Source organism: Arabidopsis thaliana, chromosome 2 (genome assembly GCF_000001735.4).
Source record: "Arabidopsis thaliana chromosome 2, partial sequence".
Classification (NCBI taxonomy): Eukaryota; Viridiplantae; Streptophyta; class Magnoliopsida; order Brassicales; family Brassicaceae; genus Arabidopsis; species Arabidopsis thaliana.
The window spans coordinates 7,462,702-7,485,274 of record NC_003071.7 but is presented as its reverse complement, the minus strand read 5'-3'; the positions used below and the strand labels follow the sequence as shown (position 1 = coordinate 7,485,274).

Here is a 22,573-nt window from a genome sequence, read left to right as displayed (position 1 = left end):
TCCGTTCTCTGAAGCAGAAGTCTTCTTGTTTTGTTCTCTTCGATCCATTTCGTCAAGCAATCTACCGAACCGACTCAGAGCTTTTGAGTCTTCTAAATCTCTATCGAATTTTTCTAGGGTTAGGGCTCCTGATCGATTTCGCGAGCTCTGCGATTATTTTAAGTATTAGGATCCGAAATTAGAAATGGGTGGAGAGGGAGATTCAAGTCAGCCGCAGAGTGGTGAAGGAGAAGCTGTGGCTGTGAACATCAGGTGCTCTAATGGCACGAAATTTAGTGTGAAGACGAGTCTCGATTCAACGGTGGAGTCTTTCAAAGAGTTGGTGGCTCAGAGCAGCGATGTTCCAGCTAATCAGCAGCGCTTGATTTACAAGGGTCGTATCCTCAAGGACGATCAAACTCTCCTCAGCTATGGTAATCTTCATCGTTTCTGATTTATTCGTGTGGGTACTTTTGTTGTTCTCGTAGATCCTTATTGATTGAAATTCTTGTGGATTCTATTCTCTGTGGAACATGTTATACCTAGGTTTGCAGGCTGATCACACCATTCATATGGTTAGAGGCTCTGCACCTTCTTCAGCACCACCTCCTGCTCCGGCCGCAAGCCAAACCACTGCACCTAGTGTTACTCGAGGGGTTGGTTCAGATAATAGCTCGAATCTAGGAGGAGCGAGTCCTGGGGAATCTTTGTTCCCTGGGCTTGGATTTAATCCTCTGGGTGGTGGAAATGCTATGTCTGGGTTATTTGGAGCTGGTCTTCCGGATCTTGTGCAGACACAGCAACAACTAGCTCAAAACCCTAACATGATTAGAGATATGATGAATACTCCAGCCATCCAGAACCTTATGAACAACCCAGAGTTTATGAGGAGTATGATTATGAATAACCCTCAAATGCGTGAGCTTGTAGATCGCAATCCTGAGCTTGGTCATGTGCTCAATGACCCAAGCATCCTTCGTCAAACTCTAGAAGCGGCAAGAAACCCAGAGCTTATGCGTGAAATGATGCGGAATACTGATAGGGCTATGAGTAATATTGAGTCTATGCCTGAGGGATTTAACATGCTTAGGCGTATGTATGAAAATGTCCAGGAACCGTTAATGAATGCTACCACTATGTCCGGGAATGCTGGAAACAATACAGGCTCCAATCCATTTGCTGCTCTGTTGGGAAACCAGGGGGTCACTACGCAAGGAAGTGATGCTTCTAATAATTCTTCGACACCAAATGCTGGAACGGGGACTATTCCGAATGCAAATCCACTTCCTAATCCTTGGGGTGCTACAGGTGGTAAGTAACTGCATTTTCATCTTCTAATCTCCTGTCGATTTTATTTGTCTTTTGAAGGATGCAGTAATATTTTATAAATGAAAAAGTGGCTTGTTTATAAGAAATGGACGTTACTGTTCACTGCTCTGCTTCAGGAACAATATTGTGTATAGTAAATTGGTGAGTTAGTGTAGTTACCACAATTTGTTGTTATGTGTAGTTTTTGCATATGATTTTCTTGGCTTATTGTTTCTAATTTAACATTTACTCATAATACACTAAATATAATTGAACATATTGTGGGCTACTTGACAGGTCAGACAACTGCCCCTGGAAGGACAAATGTTGGTGGGGATGCGAGGAGCCCTGGACTTGGTGGCCTTGGTGGTCTTGGAAGCCTTGGAGGCCTTGGTGGACTCGGTATGCTTGGAGCGGATTCACCTCTTGGTGCGACTCCAGATGCTTCTCAATTGAGCCAGTTATTGCAAAACCCAGCCATATCGCAGATGATGCAAAGCGTATTTTCCAATCCACAATACATGAATCAGGTAGGCCTAGAATGATCTGAACTTAAGAGCCTTTTACCATTGTGAACATATATTAATTGTTTTCCCTTGATTCCAGCTTATGAGTCTTAACCCACAACTCCGAAGCATGCTAGATTCGAATCCTCAGTTGAGGGAAATGATGCAGAACCCAGATTTCCTTCGTCAGTTTAGTTCTCCGGAGATGATGCAGGTTAGTTTGTCCCCTATTGTCTGTATGCATATGAATTTTTAACATGGTAGTCTCTCAAAAGAAACATTTCTTTGTATCTAAGCTATTTTCAAGTAAAGAAGTTTCTTTTCTTTTTTTTTTTTGGGACAAAGTAAAGAAGTTTCTTAAACCTAATGTTTTCTATTGTTTTTTGGTCTTCAGCAAATGATGACTCTACAGCAATCACTATCTCAGAATAGAAATACAGCCAGCCAGTAAGTTTTGTTAAAACCCTTCGTTGTTTGGATTTGCTTAAACAAAGTTGAGCATTTACATGTCCTTTACATATTGTTTTTTGGGTTGTTTAGTGTTTAGACAATGTTGTAACTAGCTAAAAAGATTGGTTGTGAACGATCTCTATAATAAGAAAAGGATTGAACCATGACTAATGCAGCAACTCTTGTATGATTTACTGGGCTGATCACTAGTAACATCTATCAAAGAGGCTATAAATAAAGCATTTTAATCGTTGGAATACACTTGAATAGGGCTCATAACATTTTGTTTGTTTTTGATTATGCCTTTTAGCATAAGCTATGTGTGTTAATCTCCATATTTTGATTTTCATCAATCCGCATTCATGTTCCCAAATCTATCTTCTCTGTAGGGATGCGGGGCAAACTGGTGCTGCCACAGGTACTCTTAAAGATATTATATGTATTTATTCTACAGTAGTATAAAGGGTTTAGTTATGTTACGTAGTATAGCAGCTACTCTTTAGTTCTCTTTGCTTTCATGTATGTTTTATTTTAGCAGATATTGTATCGTATACAAGTTAATAGTAGAATGACAATACTGATGGGGACAGGAAATAACGGGGGGCTGGATTTATTGATGAATATGTTTGGCAGTCTTGGTGCTGGCGGCCTGAGTGGCACGAACCAATCCAATGGTTAGAGACTACAAATTTTTTTTAGCTTACGCATCTGTTGTGATGGTTCCACTGAAACTTGTCTGTTTGATTCCAGTTCCTCCTGAAGAGCGGTACGCTACTCAATTGCAACAGTTGCAGGAAATGGGATTCTATGACAGAGCAGAGAACATTAGGGCGTTGCTTGCAACCAATGGTAACGTTAACGCTGCTGTAGAACGACTCTTGGGGAGTATCGGACAGTAGCATACAGGTTCATGAACTGATGTCTCTCCATCTGGCTTCTCAGTTATAGAATAAACAGCTTGAATGTGTGTTTTTCAGTAATGATATATTCATCGAATTCATAAAAATTTATATATGATAGGATCGTGAACTTTGTTGATAGAAAAGCCGCATCAATACGGTATTTGTTATCAGTGGTCACTCTTCGTCTTTAACTACCCTTAAACCTATATATCTTGGGTGTTTATCTTTGATAACTTATTTCAAGTTGTTACAACATACAACATCTGTAAATGTTTATAGACATCAAAGTGAAATTGAACCCATTAAATTTTTGGTTCCTTCTGATCCGGTTCAAAGGTTAAACCAAATTGCCCAAAGAGAGAAGTGGCATGTTGCAAAGGAATATCCAATTAGTTGATTCATCATCTTCAATTAGATTCAAGTTACAGCCAATTCCTTCCTGAACTATATACCAAATGCCTCAATTTAGACCCGACCCGGCCCAATCTTACCCAGTAAGAGTCGTCGATACGTTCTCTGAAGCGCAAGTCATTTCTGGATTCTCATTTAATTGGCCGTTCGGGGCCAAATAACTCTTTAATTTTCTGCAGTCTCATTTGTTATTCGACCAAAAATAATTTATATCCCTTTCCTCAAGAAATCTTCAGAACCGACTTATTAGAGCTTCGAGTCTCCTCAAATCTTCTTCTACGATTTTTTCTTCTAGGTTTAGAGCTTTTGATTCTCCGATCAATTTCGCGATTTGTTGAACTAGGATCTGAAATTAGAATGGGTGGTGAAGCAGATTCGAGGCAGCCGCTGACTGCTGAAGGCGTAGCTGTTGCCGTGAACGTCAGATGCTCCAATGGCACGAAATTTAGTGTGACGACGAGCCTCGATTCCACGGTGGAGTCTTTCAAAGAGTTAATTGCGCAGAACAGCGATGTGCCGGCAAATCAGCAGCGTTTGATTTACAAGGGACGTATCCTCAAAGACGATCAGACTCTCCTCAGCTATGGTAATTTTCTGATCATTTCGTGTTTCATTTCTGTTGTTCCGTTGCTTTAATTTGACTGAAAATCTCATAGGGTTTCTAGGGGGTTGGAACATTGGATTTATGTTAGGTTTTTACAGAAGCATGGATGATTTTATGAGTTTTGATGTATGCTTAATCCTTCTATGGGAAGAATAAGGAGATGTAGTTAGTGATACGATAATTGATTCATACCATTCTTAGAGTTCCTAATGTTCTCATGATCATGTATCTTCTTGGGATGTATATTTTCTCCATCAATGGCTGTTGTTGATATGATTGTGTTGGATAGTTTCCACGTTTTATTGTTTTGCATCATGAGCCTCAATGTTTCCTTTCTCTGTGGACCATTTTATATATAGGTTTGCAGGCTGATCACACCGTTCATATGGTTCGAGGTTTTGTGCCTTCTTCTCCTTCTGCTCCCGCTGCAAATGCTGGAAACCAAACCACTGCTCCTCAAGCGGTTGGTTCAAATGATAGCTCAAACCTCGGAGGAGGTGAATCTTTGTTCCCTGGCCTTGGATTTAATCCTTTGGGTGGTGGAAATGCTATGGCTGGATTATTTGGATCTGGTCTTCCTGATCTTGAGCAGGCACAGCAACAACTAGCTCAGAACCCTAACATGATTAGAGAGATGATGAATACTCCAGCCATCCAGAATCTTATGAACAACCCAGAATTTATGAGGAGTATGATTATGAATAACCCTCAAATGCGTGAGCTTGTAGATCGCAATCCTGAGCTTGGTCATGTGCTCAATGACCCAAGCATCCTTCGTCAAACTCTAGAAGCGGCGAGAAACCCAGAGCTTATGCGTGAAATGATGAGAAATACTGATAGGGCTATGAGTAATATTGAGTCTATGCCTGAGGGATTTAACATGCTTAGGCGTATGTATGAAAATGTCCAGGAACCGTTAATGAATGCTACCACTATGTCCGAGAATGCTGGAAACAATACGAGCTCTAATCCATTTGCTGCTCTTCTGGGAAACCAGGGGGTTACTACACAAGGAAGCGATACTTCTAATAATATTTCGGCACCGAATGCTGAAACGGGTACACCTAATGCAAATCCACTTCCTAATCCTTGGGGTGCCACGGCTGGTAAGAAACTGTATTCTCATCCTCTTAATTTCATATGGGATTTTACTTGTAGTTTAAGGTTGAAATATTAAATATAAAAGCAAGAGTGGCTTGTTTTTAAGAAGTGAAAGTTTATGTTTACCACACTGGTCAGGAATAGTATTGATTATAGTAATAATTGGTGAGTTCATGTTCTCACAGTTTGTTGTTATGACTAGTTTGTCTATGAATAAGTTTCTTGGCTGTTTGTTTCTAGTTTAACTGTTACTCGTAATGCACTAAAGATTTTAGAACATATTGTGGGGCTACTTGACAGGCCAGACAACTGCCCCTGGAAGGACAAATGCTGGACTTGGTGGTCTTGGTGGGCTTGGAGGCCTTGGTGGACTCGGTATGCTGGGAGCGGACTCACCTCTTGGTGCGACTCCAGATGCTTCTCAATTGAGCCAAATACTGCAAAACCCCGCTATGTCGCAGATGATGCAAAGCGTACTTTCCAATCCACAGTACATGAATCAGGTAGCGCCTTCAGTAATCTGAATTTTAGACATTGTAGCTATTGTGAGGCTGTCTTTAATATTTTAATATTTCCTTCATTTCCAGCTTATGAGTCTTAACCCACAACTCCGAAGCATGCTAGATATGAATCCTCAGTTGAGGGAAATGATGCAGAACCCTGATTTCCTTCGCCAGTTTAGCTCTCCCGAGATGATGCAGGTTAGTTGGGCCCATGTTGTCTCTCCAGATAATTATTTTTATATCATTCAGTAGTCAAATTTCTCCGACCTAATGTTTTCTATTGTTTTTTGGTCTTTTTAGCAAATGATGTCTCTACAACAATCACTTTTCTCTCAGAATAGGAACACGGCTGGCCAGTAAGTTTGGATACCCTTTTCTGTTTTCTTTAGTTGGAACATTAGTTGAGTAGGTAATGTCCTTTATATATCATAATAGGATTTTGGGTTGATCTGTGTTTAGAAAATAGTGTCACTAGCTAACCAGGTAATTCTCTCGGTGGTGAACTATCTTATATTAAGTAATAAATGGGTTGAATCATTAGTAATGCAGCAACTCTTGTATGTTTTACTGGGCTGATCATTAGTGACCTTTATCAACGGCTGTAAAGTATTTTAGTCCTTGAAATAAACTTGAATAGGAGCATAAAAATTTTCGTTCTTTTTTGGTTCTTTCCTTTAACATTTGATATCAGTGATCTTGATTTCCATCAACCTCTATTCATGTTCCCAATCCATCTTCTTTGTAGGGATCCTACGCAAACTGGTGCTGCGACAGGTACTATATTATCTGTAATTGAAGTATGAAGGCTTCAACTAGTTCACTTAGACAGTGTGCTTTTTTTTGTTCTTTTGCTTTACTTTAATCGTATATTCATTACGTTGCTTATTGAGTAAATCACTACTATGGAAATATTTATAGGGACAGCCAATAACGGAGGACTAGATTTATTGATGAATATGTTTGGCAGCCTTGGTGCTGGCGGCCTAAGTGGCACAAACCAACCCAATGGTTAGATTCACTAGGGGCTATACTTTGATTTCTTATATATCTATTGAGATGGTTCCACTGAAACATGTCTATTTGATTCCAGTTCCTCCTGAAGAGCGATTTGCGACTCAGTTGCAACAGTTGCAAGAAATGGGATTCTACGACAGAGCAGAGAACATAAGGGCTTTGCTTGCAACCAATGGTAACGTTAACGCTGCTGTAGAACGACTCTTGGGGAGTATTGGCCAGTAACATACAGGTTCGTGAACTGATATCACTCCACTCTGGCTTCTCAATTATAGAATAAACAATGTGTTTTCTTTCAGTAATCTAATTTATGGAATTCGTATAACTACATTTATGATAGGATCGCGAACTTGTGGATAGAAAAGCCGCTCATCGATACACTATTTGTTTTCAATGGTCATCTTCTTTCCTCTTTACCCAATCCCCACAACCTTTTTTACATACTTTGGGTCGTCTGTTATCTTTCAGATTCTATTTGAAGTTGTTACCTCGTACATCTGTAGAAGTTGATTTCGAAATGTGGAATGGTTACATTTACGTTTTCTTATCTCCATTTTACTTATTAAATATAGCTGTAGTGACGTTGATAATTTGTGATTGAGCGTTAAGTTTTTCATTCGAATAACAAAGATAAATACAATAATAATTGAAAGAAAAACAAAACTTATGAGGAAAACAAAAAAAGAAATGTAAATCCGACAAAACAGGGAGAAGTAACTGCTAAGAAACCGTCGATGAAAACTAACTTGTTCTTCTTCTACTTAACCAACCATAACTCCCACTCTTCTACTTTTTTTTTTCCTCTCTTTTAGTTTTTCTGTCTTCTCTCTAGTAAGAGACTCAATAATAATGTCGAACACTTCAAACTCCGATCCCAATTCCGATATCCCATTTGCTTCCTCCAATGTAACTCTTCCTAGTTACAATCAAAACCCAAGAAGAAAACGTACTAAACTCACCAACAACGAAGTCGGTTCTTCTTCGTCTTCTCCAAGGCCTAAACCGGTCACGCAACCGGACCCTGATGCTTCACAAATCGCACGACCATGTACTGAATGTGGTAAACAATTCGGGTCACTGAAGGCACTCTTTGGACACATGAGATGTCACCCTGAACGTCAGTGGCGTGGCATCAACCCTCCTTCTAACTTCAAACGTAGGATCAACTCAAACGCTGCGTCATCATCCTCGAGTTGGGATCCATCTGAGGAAGAGCATAACATAGCCTCCTGTTTACTAATGATGGCTAATGGTGATGTCCCAACCCGTTCAAGTGAAGTTGAGGAACGGTTTGAGTGTGATGGTTGTAAGAAAGTGTTTGGGTCACATCAAGCGTTAGGCGGACATAGAGCAACACATAAAGACGTCAAAGGATGTTTCGCCAATAAAAACATAACCGAAGATCCTCCTCCTCCACCTCCTCAAGAGATCGTTGATCAAGATAAGGGCAAGAGTGTGAAGTTGGTCTCGGGGATGAATCATCGATGTAACATCTGTTCTAGAGTGTTCTCCAGTGGTCAAGCGTTAGGAGGTCACATGAGATGTCATTGGGAGAAAGATCAGGAAGAGAACCAAGTCAGGGGCATTGATCTTAATGTTCCTGCGGCGACATCTTCAGACACAACGTTAGGTTGTTCCTTGGATCTTAGGTTAGGACTTTGATATATGATAACTTAAGGTTTTATATATTTATTGGGTATTTGGTTCTTTCTCTTAATTAACAAAAAACTCTCTCTGTATATATGTGTGATACTTTGTATGATGAACGTATAGGATTGTGGTATTGTATTCTATATATAAGTTAATTAGTTTATGAAATGCAAATAGAGTTATTTACTAAATGTCCAATATTCAAGAAATTAGCTTTATGAAGTTTAAAACGTTGAATCTTTTTCCCTATGTAAAAAGTTTATATTGTTTGATCATACATGTATATGTATCATGCATGGATTATGGTGTTTCTTCACAGTGTCAGTACACTAAGTGAGAAAATCAAGATTCTTCTTCCCTAAAAATGTTGCTTCGAGAAGAGTTACTTTGTTGAAGCTATTAGCAGATTCAGGGTGGAAGTTGTTGTTGACTCGAAGATGATGCCACATCGTGCTGCTTTGTTACTTCATGCATTTCAGAAGATGAAATCTACAAGCAAAAAGATTTGGTTTTATAACATGAATGCGAAAAATCTTCAGGGATGAAATTATTGTAACAGTAAGCCTCCTTACTTCTTTTTTAGCCTGCAAGGCTTTAAGTGTTGCAACAAGCTTTTTAGTGATGCCATTCTCTATATAACCCTTCCACTGCAAACATTCAGAGGCGAGTTTTAAAACTATAGTAGCTTCTTCTGTAGAGAACTTTCCCTTCAGATTTGGATCCATGAGCTCAGTGACATCCTTTCCATTGATCATCTCAGGAGCCTAGAAACAGAGGATAAATAACCACTCAGTAAAATGTAACTTGTGTTGCAAGAAACCAAGGATTCCACAAAGTCAAGCTTGAACAGAATTACTTACATGGCTCGGAGAAATTTGCAATCCAGTTAGCAGATTCACAAGGATAGTACCAAATCTGTATGTCACATTCCCAGTCCTCACGTTCCCTACAATGAGAATATAAAACATTACATTCTGATATGAATAGTCTGAAGATACAAGAGCGAATTGGTTACCTCCTTCTCTTCGATTGTAACGGATGATCTCTTTCACCAAGCCGAAACTAGAAAGACAGGCATCACCATCCTTCAACACCAGTAAAAACAGTTTAGCATCCTTAGATCACATGACAAGGCATAGGCATGAAAAATGTTGTTTAACATACCTTATCAAACAGAACAGTGTAAGCACTTAGATTATCGTACTCGTCAAAACGTACAGAATTGCAATAATCCAATGCTTCAACTATATGATACGCCACTCGCAACCTCATTGACCATTCCATGTTCTTCTCTGTGCATCACAAAAGAAAAAAGAAACCTCAAACAGAGAATGCTAATAAGTTCTGTTTCAATCAATTCTACAAGCAGATACATTTACACCATTCTATAGCATGTCACATAAACCAACAACAATGCACTCTCTCTATCTTCAGATACGTTTATACCATTCTACACCCACAATCATGCCACAAAAACCAACAATGCAGCCTCTCTGCCAAGATTCAAAACAGAGCACATACATCTATAGAACAGATCGACTAACAATCCAGACTCTTAAGCTCATATTCACCAATTCTATATCTGAAAACGAAAGAAGAGAAGGAATCATACCCTGGAATAAACGCTTAGCAAGAGTATCATTTGGCATAAACTCTGCAACAAGAAGTCCTTCATCTTCCTCGCAGCAATATCCCAACAACTTGACAAGTCTCTTGTGCTTTAGCTCCCCAGCTGTTTTTGCGTCTTCCTGAAGAAACAAAAGAGATCAAATGAACGTTGCAAACTTTGATAACCTTTAAAAGCAAAGAAAAGGTACCGTGAAGTAGTCAGGATCATCCCAAGGCGTATTCTTGAATCTCTTGACAGCTACGAAGCCAAGATTCTCTAATAAACAACCTTTGTAGACAACATTGGAAGATTCTTCTGCGTTCTCTGATATGATCTCGTCGGAACTGAAGTTATTGGTCGCCGTGGTGATATCGGAGAGGAAGAACTCTGTGACAGGCCAGTTGACGAATCCGTCGTTCTTGCGTTCGCCGGGAGGAATCTGTGGCTGTTGTGGAGGTTGTTGATTGTTATCAAGAGGCGTCGAGAAGCAACAACCACCCATGGTTTCGTTTTCGCCGGCAAAAGCAGAGAGAATATTGAAAGCGTTCTTTGCGAGAGAGAAAGAGAAAGAGATTGTTATCACTAACAAGTGAGTTTACACAAAGGAAAGAACCTTTTATAACAGACTATTATCCCTAAAATCTAAACTCAAGATTACGCAATCTTTATCGTTGATCTTCATCTTCTAGTTATTATTATAGTTTTTTGTTATATATTTTCCTTGTTTTTTCACTAGTGGGTCAAAATTATATTTTCATATTTAGGAAGTTTGAAATTGCATGGTGGTGTGACAAGTGGATTTCAAAGGTGTATGATATTTTTTTTGGTTAATTATTTGAAAACTTTTTTAGTAGAATTATAGTTTTGCTAGTGATATTGTTAATTAATGAGATAAATTCATTTGAACCCTTTAACAAAAAGAAGAGAGAAATGTATACGTATTTTTTTTAATATATAACAAGGGTAAAAGATATCACTTCTTTTTTATATTTTTTAACATAAACTCAAGATTCTTCTTCCCTAACCATGCATGTTGTTGGATCTCTTTGCTTCGAGAAGTGTTGCTTTGTTAAAGCTACTAGCAGATTCAGTGTGGAAGATGATTCTTCTGCTTAAATTTTCCATATTAGAAGATGGAACCTGCAAGCAAGATGATGATGATCTGTTTTTTAGTACGAAAACTCATAAAGAATTCATTAAGGGTAACAATAAGTCCTATTCTTACTTATGCTTTAGTTTGACTTGAAGATGATGCCTCCAGATTCTGCTTTGTCATTTCAGAAGTTGGAATCTGCAAACAAAAGATCGGTTTTATAACTTAAGAAGAAGTTGGAATCTGCATACTTAAGAACGCTAAACAGTTCAAACTGTTGTTGTTGACTGGAAGATGCTCCCACCTCGTGCTACTTTTCCAGTTCAAGCATTTGAATGTTTGGAATCTGCAAGCAAAACGATAGGTTTTATAACACGAGTGCGAGAAATATCATCAAGAATGCATATGGTTATAGTAAGCCTAGCTCCTTACGTGTGGTTTAGTTTGCAAGGCTTTAAGTGTTGCAACAAGCTCTTTTGTGATGAGACTTTTTCTATGTTCGCACTGCAAACATTCAGAGGCGAGTTTGAAAACTAGGAAAGCTTCTTCTGTTGAGAACTTTCCCTTGAGATTTGGATTCATCAGCTCAGTAACAAACTTTCCGTTTCTCCTCACAGGAGCCTAAAAATAGGAGGATAACAACTCAGTAATATGTGTCTTGTGTGGCAAGAAATTAAGGATTACTATATCACAACTAATTTACTCAGCAGAAATGTGACTTGTGTTGCAAGGAATTGAAAAAGACAGATTCTCTAAGGATTAAAGTCACAAAGTCAAGATGAATGGCTTACATGGTTTGAAACAGAATGGCTTACATGGCTTGGAGGAATTCGCTTTCCAGTTAGCAGATTCACAATGATATTTAGTACCAAATCAATGTCACACTTTTAGGGTTCACGATTCCTACAATAAGAATATATTATATAACATCACATTCAGATATGAATAGTATGAAGAGACAAGCAAGAACTGATTACCTCTTGTTCTTTGACTTCAACATATCCATTAAGCAAATAAAAACAGTTAAGCATACTTAATTAGATCATTAAGAAGGCATAAGCTTGAAAATGTTGTTTCGTATACCTTATCAAACAGAACCGAGTAAGCACTTAAGTTACCGTACGATAAAACATGTATTATTCCAATAATCCAATGCTTCTATTCGATTGTACGGGAAATTATTATATGTATCTTTGAAAACGCCTTGTATGCACCAAGATAAGGACATAAAATTTAGTTAAATCACACCGTTTTCATTACAAAAATGTGATATCATCTTATCATGGGCATATATATATATTTTACAGGTTTTTTTTTGCTCACACAAAAATTGTTCATACAATCAGTAATTACTTTACCTCAGGGTTTGGTCTCCTAGCTTTTGTACCCATCATACTCAATCACGAGATGGTTTGACATCACACGACTTACGCTATACATAACGATTAATGAACATAATTTAGTTTTTCTTTCTTTTGTCTCGGATCGATCAATGATATTGATCTTATATGATATCAAAATCTTATAGTACTGGCAGTGAGATTAAAAACACTAATTTTAAACGACATTATTGTTACATGTGTAGATAGGACCTGCCGTATTCAGACGAATAACAAATGACAAATCTAAGAAATAGAGGAAGAGAGAGAGAGAGAAAGAGACGTCGTGCGCATTTATAGTATAAAGTATAAACCTTTGATTATTATTGATACGTTATTTATGATTTACACGAGGATTCAACTATTTTCAAAGAGTTTGATGACCTTTGGTTTGGTCATGTCATTGTCCCGGACGCGGCTAATGGGGATCGGACTATGGCTCCCCAAATCATTGAGGGCCGTTTTGATCATTTAACTAAGCGTCTAAGCCCGACCCGTTGGATATCAATGTACATATTAATATATTATATACACAAATATTCAAGTTTAATCATTAAATTTGGTTGAATGATGAAACCTAAGATGAATGATTTGTTTCTTCTGTTCGCTTTTTTTTTTTGGGTTTGTTTTTATATCGATTTAGATAATGTGTAACATTGGGAAGTTCACAACCTGTCTAGTTAGCACCCAACTTATGACAGTAATTTTTGTCATGAAATTAATAAAATGACGACATTTTGGAACATAAATAGCAATTTCATGTGTAAGAATAAATATTACCATAATTGTGTGAATCATTATGCCTTTAATGCAATTATTTATATATCGATCATATATAGATTCCATCCTATATACAAAATGTTTTAAACTTTGAGACTCGAGCTGATGTCAGAAAGAATATTCATATAAGAGAAATCGAAAATAAAGTATTAAAGGTCAAACTATATTGATGAACGAACGAACCTGTTCAACACGAAAGACATGTCTTCTCTAAGAAATGATCTTGATCCGATTGATACAGCCAAGTTCTAACCAATGAAACATCCCCGAATAAAAAAACACAAAGTACCGACGAAGAAATAAAACAAAGTGTACGCATACGTAATCACCACAACTGTTATAGTAATAATAATAATAATCTTATACGAATTAATTATGATTAGGGGCAACAAAGAGGAGGTCAGAATAACACCAATCACACGATTAAATAAGAACATTTAACCATCAGGCTCCAAACCAAAACTTAGAAACTTGTTTTTTTTTTTTGTTTCCTTCTTTGATCTTTCTTTCAGAAGAAAAGATTGATTTAAATTTGAGAAACCAAGCGACTGTTTGTTTACTTTCTTTATTATTACAGATTTACAGGTACAGACAAAGTTGTATGTAAGTGTGATTAGAACAGTGGATGCTCTTATCACGGGTCCACTTGCTCTCTAAAAAGAATATTGAAGCTCATAATTACATCTTTAGAGACTAAAACAATCTTAATCATTCACCTTCACCAAGTACTTGTGTCCAGAAGAAAAAGAAGGAAAAAAAGAACACACCATTCAAGAAAGAGAGAAGCTTCTTGTGATAAGAAATTTCACAGGTTTTGTTTTTGTTTTGTTTATATATATTCTCAGATTTGATTTTGCTTACCATTATATGTATGAAGAAATAGAGAGACCAATTACTTTTTACATTAGACAGAGTAAAATCCAGTCTGTGCATCTTCTCAATGTTTTTTTTTTGTTTGTTGGTGCTTTCTCTAAGTGTTCTTGGGTATAGGTCCCAAAGTGAAGCTTTTTCTGTTTCTTTGTGCAAACAAATCTTGATAAAGTTAGTAACTTTTGGTGAAAATCTTACCCTTTCATGGACAATCAGATTTGATTTCGTTTCCATGTCCATAGGTGAGAATTTTGTAATTGAAATTGATGGCACTCTACTTTGATTGATGGATACCTTCTTAAGTCAACTCTTCATTGAAAGCGAAGCTACTTATATAGATTATATAGCATCTCTATGATATGATTCTTCTCTTGTCTTATTCTTGGGTGGGTCTTTGACAATGTTTCTGCAACTTTTTCAGATTGGGTTTTAACATTCCAAGGAGAGGACTTTGTCTTGTCTCTATTCATCTTCAAGACCCTTATGAGTTTCGGTTCTTGAGTAAACAACAGCTAAGCACAGTCTCTGAGAACTTGAGGATTTGGTAGTATCTGTTGGAGGTATAAAAACGAATCTTTAGACATGGAAGATGATGGTGGTAGTGATGGAGGCGAAGGAAATGGTGGGTTTTCACCTAATTCTAGCTTTGGGGCATTCGCTGACACTGCCATGGATTTGGATTTCATGGATGAACTCTTGTTTGATGGATGTTGGCTAGAGACAACAGATAGTAAGAGCTTGAAGCAGACAGAACAATCTCCTTCAGCTTCTACCGCCATGAATGACAATAGCCCTTTCCTCTGCTTTGGTGAGAATCCATCTCAAGATAATTTCTCTAATGAAGAAACAGAGAGAATGTTTCCTCAGGCTGAAAAGTTTCTCCTAGAAGAAGCTGAGGTGGGAAAAAGTTGGTGGATTGCTCCAAGTGCAAGTGAAGGCCCGTCTTCATCTGTGAAGGAGAGGCTACTACAAGCTATTAGTGGTCTTAACGAGGCGGTGCAAGATAAGGACTTCTTGGTTCAGATATGGGTGCCAATTCAGCAGGAAGGGAAGAGCTTTCTTACTACTTGGGCTCAGCCACATTTATTCAACCAAGAATACTCCAGCCTTGCAGAATACAGACATGTTTCAGAGACTTATAATTTCCCGGCTGATGAGGGTATGAAAGATTTTGTGGGTCTTCCCGGTCGTGTTTTCTTGCAGAAGTTTCCTGAGTGGACTCCTGATGTGCGTTTCTTTAGAAGAGATGAATATCCACGCATCAAAGAAGCACAAAAGTGTGATGTTCGTGGTTCACTTGCCCTTCCTGTTTTCGAAAGAGGTAGTGGGACTTGTTTGGGTGTTGTTGAGATCGTCACAACAACTCAGAAGATGAATTACCGGCAAGAACTTGAGAAGATGTGTAAAGCTCTTGAGGTTTTGCCTCTACCTCAAACTACTCTATAGATCCCGCAACGCTTACCTCACATGTTTAGACCCATACAACCAGTAAACCTCATGCTTGAATGTATCTTTCACTGGATGGCTTTCTCTGTTTGCTCATTATTCAATTCCTCACATTTGTCCAGTTTGTTTTTTGGTTTTCTTTAGAGTCCAACAACATCTTCTGCATACGTTTGTACTTTGATTGTTCTACATCTTTCTTTCTGCATCATGTCTCCTCCTGTCAGTCATTCAGCCATAATCTTCTTTGATTAATGTCTGTGATAACAGTGAGAAGTTTTGTTTATGTGCCACAACAGTCTAAAGACGCTGCTGTTTTGCAGGCCGTCGATCTAAGGAGTTCAAGTAACTTGAACACTCCAAGCTCTGAGGTGCATTAACTGGATTCTTAGTTCATTCAGCTCCTAGAAACAACGATATGCATTGCTAAGGTCATACTCCATGTTTCAGTTTCTGCAGGTCTATAGTGATTTCTACTGTGCTGCATTACCTGAAATAAAAGATTTCCTGGCCACAATCTGCAGATCATATGATTTTCCTCTAGCTTTGTCATGGGCGCCGTGTGCTCGGCAAGGGAAAGTTGGTTCCCGACATTCTGATGAGAACTTCTCTGAGTGTGTTTCAACAATCGATTCTGCTTGTTCTGTCCCCGACGAACAGAGCAAAAGTTTTTGGGAGGCATGCTCTGAACACCATCTGCTCCAGGGGGAAGGCATTGTTGGGAAAGCATTTGAAGCCACCAAACTCTTTTTTGTGCCCGAAGTGGCCACATTTAGCAAGACTAACTACCCCCTTGCACACCACGCCAAGATATCTGGACTACATGCTGCTTTAGCAGTTCCATTAAAGAGCAAATCTGGTTTGGTTGAGTTTGTGTTGGAATTTTTCTTTCCGAAAGCATGCCTTGACACTGAAGCGCAACAGGAAATGCTCAAGTCACTATGTGTGACACTGCAGCAAGATTTCAGGAGTTCAAATCTTTTCATCAAAGACCTAGAGTTAGAAGTCGTATTACCTGTAAGAGAGACAATGCTCTTCTCAGAAAACCTGCTATGTGGAGCAGAAACCGTAGAGTCGTTGACAGAAATTCAAATGCAAGAATCCTCATGGATCGCCCACATGATAAAGGCAAACGAGAAGGGTAAAGATGTATCACTTTCTTGGGAGTACCAGAAAGAAGATCCTAAAGAGCTCTCATCTGGCCGGGAGAACAGTCAGCTTGATCCAGTCCCCAATAATGTTCCTTTAGAAGCTGAGCAATTACAGCAAGCATCAACTCCAGGACTCAGAGTCGACATCGGTCCAAGCACAGAATCAGCTTCGACTGGTGGGGGAAATATGTTAAGCAGTAGGAGACCAGGGGAGAAAAAAAGAGCAAAAACAGAAAAGACCATTGGCTTGGAGGTTCTTCGACAATACTTTGCTGGAAGCCTCAAGGATGCAGCCAAGAGCATTGGTGGTAAGAGAATGTTGTACACTGCTGGTGACATAGCCCCATTCTTTATGAATTTTGATTCTTATTGTTTCTTGGGAAAAGCATAACCATTACGTTCATTAGTCAAAACCCAAAACATTCCAAATGAATATGTTGAACAAAAATTCATGCCTCAGGATATGTGAAAACTCCATGGCCAATATACATAAATATCAATGAAACCAGAAGTCAGTCTTACATTATATCTATGTGGTAGTGGATCAATCATCATGCTCTACAAACATTTTCATCATGGCTATTTATCTGTCTCTCAGACAGTGATCTGACAAGGTTTCGTTCTTGTGTTGCAGTTTGTCCAACTACCTTGAAAAGGATATGCAGGCAACATGGAATAATGCGATGGCCCTCCCGAAAAATCAAGAAGGTTGGGCATTCGTTGAAGAAACTCCAACTAGTTATGGACTCTGTCCAAGGTGCGCAGGGCTCTATCCAACTCGATTCATTCTATACAAGCTTCCCAGAGTTGAACTCCCCAAATATGTCTAGCAATGGCCCTTCCTTGAAGAGTAATGAACAGCCAAGTCATTTGAATGCTCAAACCGATAATGGTATTATGGCAGAGGAAAACCCCAGGTCACCATCATCTTCTTGCAGCAAGAGCTCTGGTTCAAGCAACAATAATGAGAATACTGGAAACATTCTAGTTGCTGAGGATGCTGATGCGGTGTTAAAGAGAGCTCATAGCGAAGCACAACTGCATAATGTGAATCAGGAGGAAACAAAATGTCTTGCAAGAACCCAGAGCCATAAAACATTCAAGGAGCCTCTTGTTCTTGATAATTCATCTCCATTAACAGGTAGTAGCAACACGAGTTTAAGAGCTAGAGGTGCCATCAAAGTGAAAGCGACATTTGGTGAGGCCAGAATACGGTTTACCTTACTCCCGAGTTGGGGCTTCGCAGAGCTGAAGCAAGAGATTGCTAGGCGTTTCAACATAGATGACATTTCCTGGTTTGACCTTAAGTACCTGGATGATGATAAGGAGTGGGTTCTTCTGACATGTGAAGCGGATCTCGTGGAATGCATTGACATATATAGATTAACACAGACCCACACAATTAAAATAAGTCTGAACGAAGCTTCTCAAGTCAAGCTAAGTGGTTCTTTTGGCAACACTGGTCTTTCCTGAAAAACATTAAACGAAGTTTTGTAACTGCAAAGCACCAGGAAGATTCTACTGATTTTTTTAGCTTTTGTAGAAATCTCACTTACCTTTTCAGCATGGGAATCCTGTATAAACATATTTCCAGTTCCCTGAACAACATTTTGGAAGTGGCAGTAGTAACTGGTCTCCTGTATTGCCCTAGCAGATTTTTGTATAAAAGAGATGAATTCCATAGACTTGTATTTTATGCATGTACAATCTTATTGTCTGGTTTCTTAAACTCTGCAAGACTGGAACTATGGCGATTGAAAAATTCTGTGTGTTTCGCTTATTTATTTTTGGGACATGTCTGGTTACAGGATACTATCTAGTCCATGATTGCATTGATGTACATGGAAAATAATGTGCCGGGATTCAAGAATATCCATTTCATGATATTGATTATGAGATTAAACATTTAAAACTGATATTGTAAAAACAGGAAAAAATAATCTGTATGGCTATGTTTAAGAAGAAACCTAGTTCCAATTAAGCAGCTAACACTTGGTGGTCTTCCACGTTTTATAAAACTTAGTCTCTTTGTATCCCCACTACAAACTCCTACTGTTCCAGAACCAGAAAATGTGCCGACAGAAAGCACAAGAAAGCTTACATTTTCTCCAATAATGTAGATTGTGTTCCTCCCACCCAAAATTCAAAGTTGGGCTCAAATTCTTTATGAAAGCAGGCAGCTCTTATGTTTAAACGTCGTTCTAACAAGGATATATTTGTCCAGCCATGTCGTCTTGTCTGGTTCTACCAGCTTAGCTACAAAGACAGGAAAACAGAAGGTGAGGGTCCAATTCTAAAATATTTTTCCACTGAACATGAAGGTTATTAAAAATAGATTGGATTCCTCAACATTATCCGTGATACTTTTACCAGAGAGTTATATTTAGCTTCGTTAGAGATCTCTCAACCTTGTACATCACAAGCTACTATAAGGCTAACATCTTACACATGAGCATGGAGACAATGATCAAAAGAGTATGCCACAAGATCATTATTTGATTATAAAATTAAATACTACTGTCCAAAGTAGGAAGAAAATGAAGAAAGTGATGTGAAGTCCTACTCTACGTTACTTTAAATTGATTTTTGATTTAACGAGAATTTTGTTTTTTTGTCCAAAAGATTAGACGTGTCTACATCAGAAGGCTGTTGTATTTCAGACGTGTCTACAACAGTATTCGTTCTTACCTTTACCTGTCATCCTTGATGAGCTGCACCTCAAAAACTTGCTTGCGCCATCTGAACTTTCCCATCAGAAAGAAAACAGAGTCATGCAAATCCTTAACCATCGTCCTCCCAGTAGTCTAAGTAGTCAACTCTTGGAGGCTGAAAGCTTGATATATCCCCTTGACCCCATCCTTTTTTAACTCTTGACAGAGACCTTAACGCAATTCCACTACCGTCATCTCTGCAAAATAGCGATTGATAGAGAAAACATTCATTAGGTTTCCGACAAGACAGTTAAACCGATATTCTTAATGTAAACTCACTTGAAACCAAAGACTCTACTGCCTAATCATATACACGAATGCTTACTCCAAATCTTGGAATCTTTTTCTTTCCTCAAAAAACCAAACTTTAAAAGGAGAAAGCAGAACTACAAAACCTCCAATAAAAGCATCTTAAAATACATATTGAAACGGCGCCTATAACAGGAGAAACAATAAATGATGACAAACCAGAAGGAGAAAGTGTCATCCATACCTGTGTAATATATTCTGCCAGTTGTTTCCACCATTCTTATTATGCTTTTTCTGGTGTATATCCCTTGCATTTGGATCGACTTTGTTTGCTACTTCACCAACTGAAGCCATTTCCATCATCTTATCAGCAAAACTGTTTGCCTCTTTCTTGTTTCCCATCTTACCTAAGCCATCTATCACAGGCATCAATGCTGCAGGGTCAAATCCATATCCTCTGTCTATCATCTTATGCAAAATTCCACTAGCTACTTCTAGTTCATCCTTCTTACATAAGCTCTCAACAAGATCTTTATAAAGAAAAGTCCCCAACTCAAAACCTCTATCTAAAACAGCTTCGAGCAACTCCGTAGCCTTTAGTAGTTGCCCTGCAGCAAGCAACTCATTGAACATCAAGCTGTACAGGCCTTCTTTCTGTCCACAGATACTTACAGCAGTCTCAAAGACTTCTTGGGCCATATCAAAATCAGGGACCTTACAGAACGCTTCAATCAAATATTTGAAGGAAAATACATTTGGGGCTATGTTCTTTTGCATCATTTCATCAAGGAGGTTAGTTGCATCTTCAACTTTTTCTCCCTCACAAAGATACTGGATTGCAGTATTGTAGGTGCATATATTTGGTGAAATGCCCTTTTCTTTCATCTCATCCATCAGTCCATGAATTTCAAAAATCTGGTTTTTTATGCCTAAGCCCAGGATCAGTGAGTTATAAGTCTCTAGGCTCTTATGACAACCTTTCTTCTCCATGTCTTTGAGAACGCGAAATGCAGATGATATTTTCCCCTGTTTGCAGAAATGATGAATGAAAATGTTATATGCGACCGAGTCCGGTTGCAGTTTCTCTCCCATCATCTCGGCAAACAAATTTTTTGCTTCAGCAAACCTTCCAGCTTTGCACAAACCATTAAGTAAAGTTGAATACGTGATCAGGTCAGGCAAACAGTTGTTCTCGATCAAGCTATCATCCACCAGTCCGATATATGAATTGCCTAAGTTACCAAGAGCAGCACTTCCATGCACCCGCATTCCCTTAACTATCTCAATAGCTTTATCTAATTCCCCGCTTCCACAGAGTCCGTCAACGATAATGTTGCAGGTGACAGTGTCTAGTCCATAACCTTTCTCATTCATCTTTCGCAGCAACTCTTCCGCTTCAGATATTCTCCCCATCTTCCAAAGGCTATGTAGCAAAATATTGCAAGTATAAGCATTTGGTAAACAATTATTCCTCATCATCTCCTGCAACAAGCTTTTAGCTGCATCGACTTTCCCAACACTGCAATAACCATGAAGAAGGCAGCCATAAGTTACAGCATCCGGGCAAACACCATTTCTTTTCATCAAACCAACAATAGTTTTTGCATCGGATAGCATGCCCAATTTACACAATCCATCCATCAAGATATTGTAAGAATAAATACTTGGTCCTATTCCCTTATCAGTCATTTGCTTCAGGACTGTTTCAGCCTCTATAAACTTCCCATGTCTGACCAAACCCTGCAGCCAAATATTGTAACTCTGCAAGCTAGCGAGATCATCATTTTCTCTAATCGACTCAAAGAGGGTCTTGGCATCTTCCAGCAACCCTACCTTACAGAAACCTTTCAACATCAAGTTATATGTTATACTATTGGGACGAGGAAGACCCAGATACTCATCTAGCTCCATATCACTGAAAATTCTAGACGCATCCAAAACCTTTCCTTCTTTACAAAGCGCTGATATCCTAGAGTTAAAAGTGACAATATCAGGCACCAAACCTTCCTCCCGCATCTTCTCCACCATCTTTTCAGAATCATCATTCCTACCTTCTCTACAGAAGCTCGAAACAATGGTGTTATAGATAACTTTATTAGGCAAAACCCCAAAACTTTCCATTGCATTCAACAATTCAAGCCCTTTATCAGTCAAACCAGCTTTACAATACCCACGAACCAAAATCCCAAAAGTAAACTCATTTGGCTTACAACCTTTCTCAGGCATTTCGTCGAACAACTCTCGAGCAGCATCAACACAACTTGAATCACACAAAGCACGTATCAAGAGATTAAAAGTATAAGTCTGTGGAGCAATCCCACACAAAACCATATCTTTATACAACCACGAAACGAACTCCACACGTCGTTCCTTTATGCAACTTTCAAGCAACAAATTATACAGATAAACGCTAGGTTTGTTCTCAGGAAACCGCGACCGTACTAACTGAAACTGCGGAAACGCCTTATCAATGTGATTCGATTTCGCGAAGATGGATACAACAGAGAGAAGAGACGAAAGTTTCGTCTTTTGGATTGAAGAAGAGAGTATAAGATTGTGAAGCTCTTGGATTTCTTCGTGCATTTTGGCTCGAACCAGGATACGAGCGATTGTAGGAGTCGCATCTAAAGAAATGCCATGGCTTTCTTCTGAAGGAGAAGAGAATATCCTCTTGAAGATTCTCCATGCTAATCTCGGATTGTTCGTGTTCTTCAACAAAGCCTTCACAAGAGATTGTTCCATAGAACTACTACAGAACTCAAAAATTCAATTTTTCCAAATTGGTCTTATAAGCAAAATACTAAATTACATACGGACTAAAACGTATAATGTTAAGAAATCGAGGACTATTATGTTAATA

General features: G+C 38.6%; 7 protein-coding genes across 13 annotated transcripts; 4 read left to right on the top strand and 3 right to left on the bottom strand.

Annotated features, from left to right (window-relative positions):
- Positions 1-34: 34 nt before the first annotated feature.
- On the top strand, positions 35-3,394 carry DSK2 (ubiquitin family protein). The gene is made up of 8 exons (NM_127274.3): positions 35-413; positions 526-1,290; positions 1,585-1,817; positions 1,894-2,007; positions 2,188-2,240; positions 2,633-2,661; positions 2,834-2,917; positions 2,994-3,394. The coding sequence occupies exons 1-8, from the start codon at positions 185-187 to the stop codon at positions 3,140-3,142; spliced, it is 1,656 nt and encodes a 551-aa protein (NP_179311.1). The 5' UTR covers positions 35-184; the 3' UTR covers positions 3,143-3,394.
- Positions 3,395-3,584: 190 nt separating this feature from the next.
- AT2G17190 (ubiquitin family protein) lies at positions 3,585-7,430 on the top strand. The gene is made up of 9 exons (NM_127273.4): positions 3,585-4,142; positions 4,520-5,266; positions 5,562-5,764; positions 5,849-5,962; positions 6,065-6,120; positions 6,510-6,538; positions 6,683-6,772; positions 6,855-7,010; positions 7,119-7,430. Exons 1-8 carry the CDS (start codon positions 3,914-3,916, stop codon positions 7,001-7,003), a joined length of 1,617 nt encoding a protein of 538 aa, NP_565407.1. The 5' UTR covers positions 3,585-3,913; the 3' UTR covers positions 7,004-7,010; positions 7,119-7,430.
- Positions 7,431-7,591: 161 nt separating this feature from the next.
- On the top strand, positions 7,592-8,613 carry DAZ1 (C2H2-like zinc finger protein). Its single transcript, NM_127272.2, has one exon. The coding sequence runs from the start codon at positions 7,628-7,630 to the stop codon at positions 8,438-8,440; it is 813 nt and encodes a 270-aa protein (NP_179309.1). The 5' UTR covers positions 7,592-7,627; the 3' UTR covers positions 8,441-8,613.
- Positions 8,614-8,836: 223 nt separating this feature from the next.
- On the bottom strand, positions 8,837-10,539 carry AT2G17170 (Protein kinase superfamily protein; the record flags this gene model as incomplete). Its single annotated transcript, NM_127271.1, has 7 exons — positions 8,837-8,917; positions 9,001-9,192; positions 9,289-9,374; positions 9,444-9,513; positions 9,593-9,720; positions 10,041-10,176; positions 10,246-10,539. 7 exons carry the CDS (start codon positions 10,537-10,539, stop codon positions 8,837-8,839), a joined length of 987 nt encoding a protein of 328 aa, NP_179308.1.
- Positions 10,540-11,262: 723 nt separating this feature from the next.
- On the bottom strand, positions 11,263-12,521 carry AT2G17160 (Interleukin-1 receptor-associated kinase 4 protein; the record flags this gene model as incomplete). The annotated part of the gene is made up of 3 exons (NM_127270.1): positions 11,263-11,328; positions 11,563-11,751; positions 12,489-12,521. The coding sequence occupies 3 exons, from the start codon at positions 12,519-12,521 to the stop codon at positions 11,263-11,265; spliced, it is 288 nt and encodes a 95-aa protein (NP_179307.1).
- A 1,167-nt stretch (positions 12,522-13,688) lies between these two features.
- On the top strand, positions 13,689-18,588 carry AT2G17150 (Plant regulator RWP-RK family protein). 6 transcript variants are annotated; one of them, NM_127269.3, is made up of 5 exons: positions 13,689-14,100; positions 14,581-15,575; positions 15,926-15,973; positions 16,053-17,061; positions 17,388-18,588. In NM_127269.3, the coding sequence occupies exons 2-5, from the start codon at positions 14,742-14,744 to the stop codon at positions 18,224-18,226; spliced, it is 2,730 nt and encodes a 909-aa protein (NP_179306.2). In that variant the 5' UTR covers positions 13,689-14,100; positions 14,581-14,741; the 3' UTR covers positions 18,227-18,588. The 6 variants fall into 6 exon arrangements, with proteins under 6 accessions (NP_179306.2, NP_001324422.1, NP_001324423.1 ...); NM_001335542.1 differs by having other exon boundaries at positions 14,013-14,401; positions 17,388-18,520; NM_001335541.1 differs by having other exon boundaries at positions 16,053-18,588.
- On the bottom strand, positions 18,377-22,466 carry AT2G17140 (Pentatricopeptide repeat (PPR) superfamily protein). 2 transcript variants are annotated; one of them, NM_001335538.1, is made up of 4 exons: positions 19,958-22,466; positions 19,442-19,661; positions 18,855-19,009; positions 18,377-18,400 (listed from the first exon to the last, which is right to left on the bottom strand). In NM_001335538.1, exons 1-2 carry the CDS (start codon positions 22,453-22,455, stop codon positions 19,535-19,537), a joined length of 2,625 nt encoding a protein of 874 aa, NP_001325411.1. In that variant the 5' UTR covers positions 22,456-22,466; the 3' UTR covers positions 18,377-18,400; positions 18,855-19,009; positions 19,442-19,534. The 2 variants fall into 2 exon arrangements, with proteins under 2 accessions (NP_001325411.1, NP_179305.2); NM_127268.4 differs by lacking the exon at positions 18,377-18,400 and having other exon boundaries at positions 18,524-19,009.
- Positions 22,467-22,573: the final 107 nt, after the last annotated feature.

Excerpts from the sequence above, each read along its gene's own strand:
- DSK2 (NM_127274.3), top strand. The coding sequence starts at position 185 with ATGGGTGGAGAGGGAGATTCAAGTCAGCCGCAGAGTGGTGAAGGAGAA. Across the intron at positions 2,662-2,833 it reads GCAAACTGGTGCTGCCACAG|GAAATAACGGGGGGCTGGAT; the intron begins GTACTCTTAAAG and ends TGATGGGGACAG. Across the intron at positions 2,918-2,993 it reads TGGCACGAACCAATCCAATG|TTCCTCCTGAAGAGCGGTAC; the intron begins GTTAGAGACTAC and ends GTTTGATTCCAG.
- AT2G17190 (NM_127273.4), top strand. The coding sequence starts at position 3,914 with ATGGGTGGTGAAGCAGATTCGAGGCAGCCGCTGACTGCTGAAGGCGTA. Across the intron at positions 5,963-6,064 it reads GCTCTCCCGAGATGATGCAG|CAAATGATGTCTCTACAACA; the intron begins GTTAGTTGGGCC and ends TGGTCTTTTTAG. Across the intron at positions 6,121-6,509 it reads AATAGGAACACGGCTGGCCA|GGATCCTACGCAAACTGGTG; the intron begins GTAAGTTTGGAT and ends TCTTCTTTGTAG.
- DAZ1 (NM_127272.2), top strand. The coding sequence starts at position 7,628 with ATGTCGAACACTTCAAACTCCGATCCCAATTCCGATATCCCATTTGCT.
- AT2G17150 (NM_127269.3), top strand. The coding sequence starts at position 14,742 with ATGGAAGATGATGGTGGTAGTGATGGAGGCGAAGGAAATGGTGGGTTT. Across the intron at positions 15,974-16,052 it reads TGAACACTCCAAGCTCTGAG|TTTCTGCAGGTCTATAGTGA; the intron begins GTGCATTAACTG and ends TCCATGTTTCAG. Across the intron at positions 17,062-17,387 it reads TGCAGCCAAGAGCATTGGTG|TTTGTCCAACTACCTTGAAA; the intron begins GTAAGAGAATGT and ends CTTGTGTTGCAG.
- AT2G17140 (NM_001335538.1), bottom strand. The coding sequence starts at position 22,455 with ATGGAACAATCTCTTGTGAAGGCTTTGTTGAAGAACACGAACAATCCG. Across the intron at positions 19,662-19,957 it reads TGGCAGAATATATTACACAG|AGATGACGGTAGTGGAATTG; the intron begins GTATGGATGACA and ends GCTATTTTGCAG.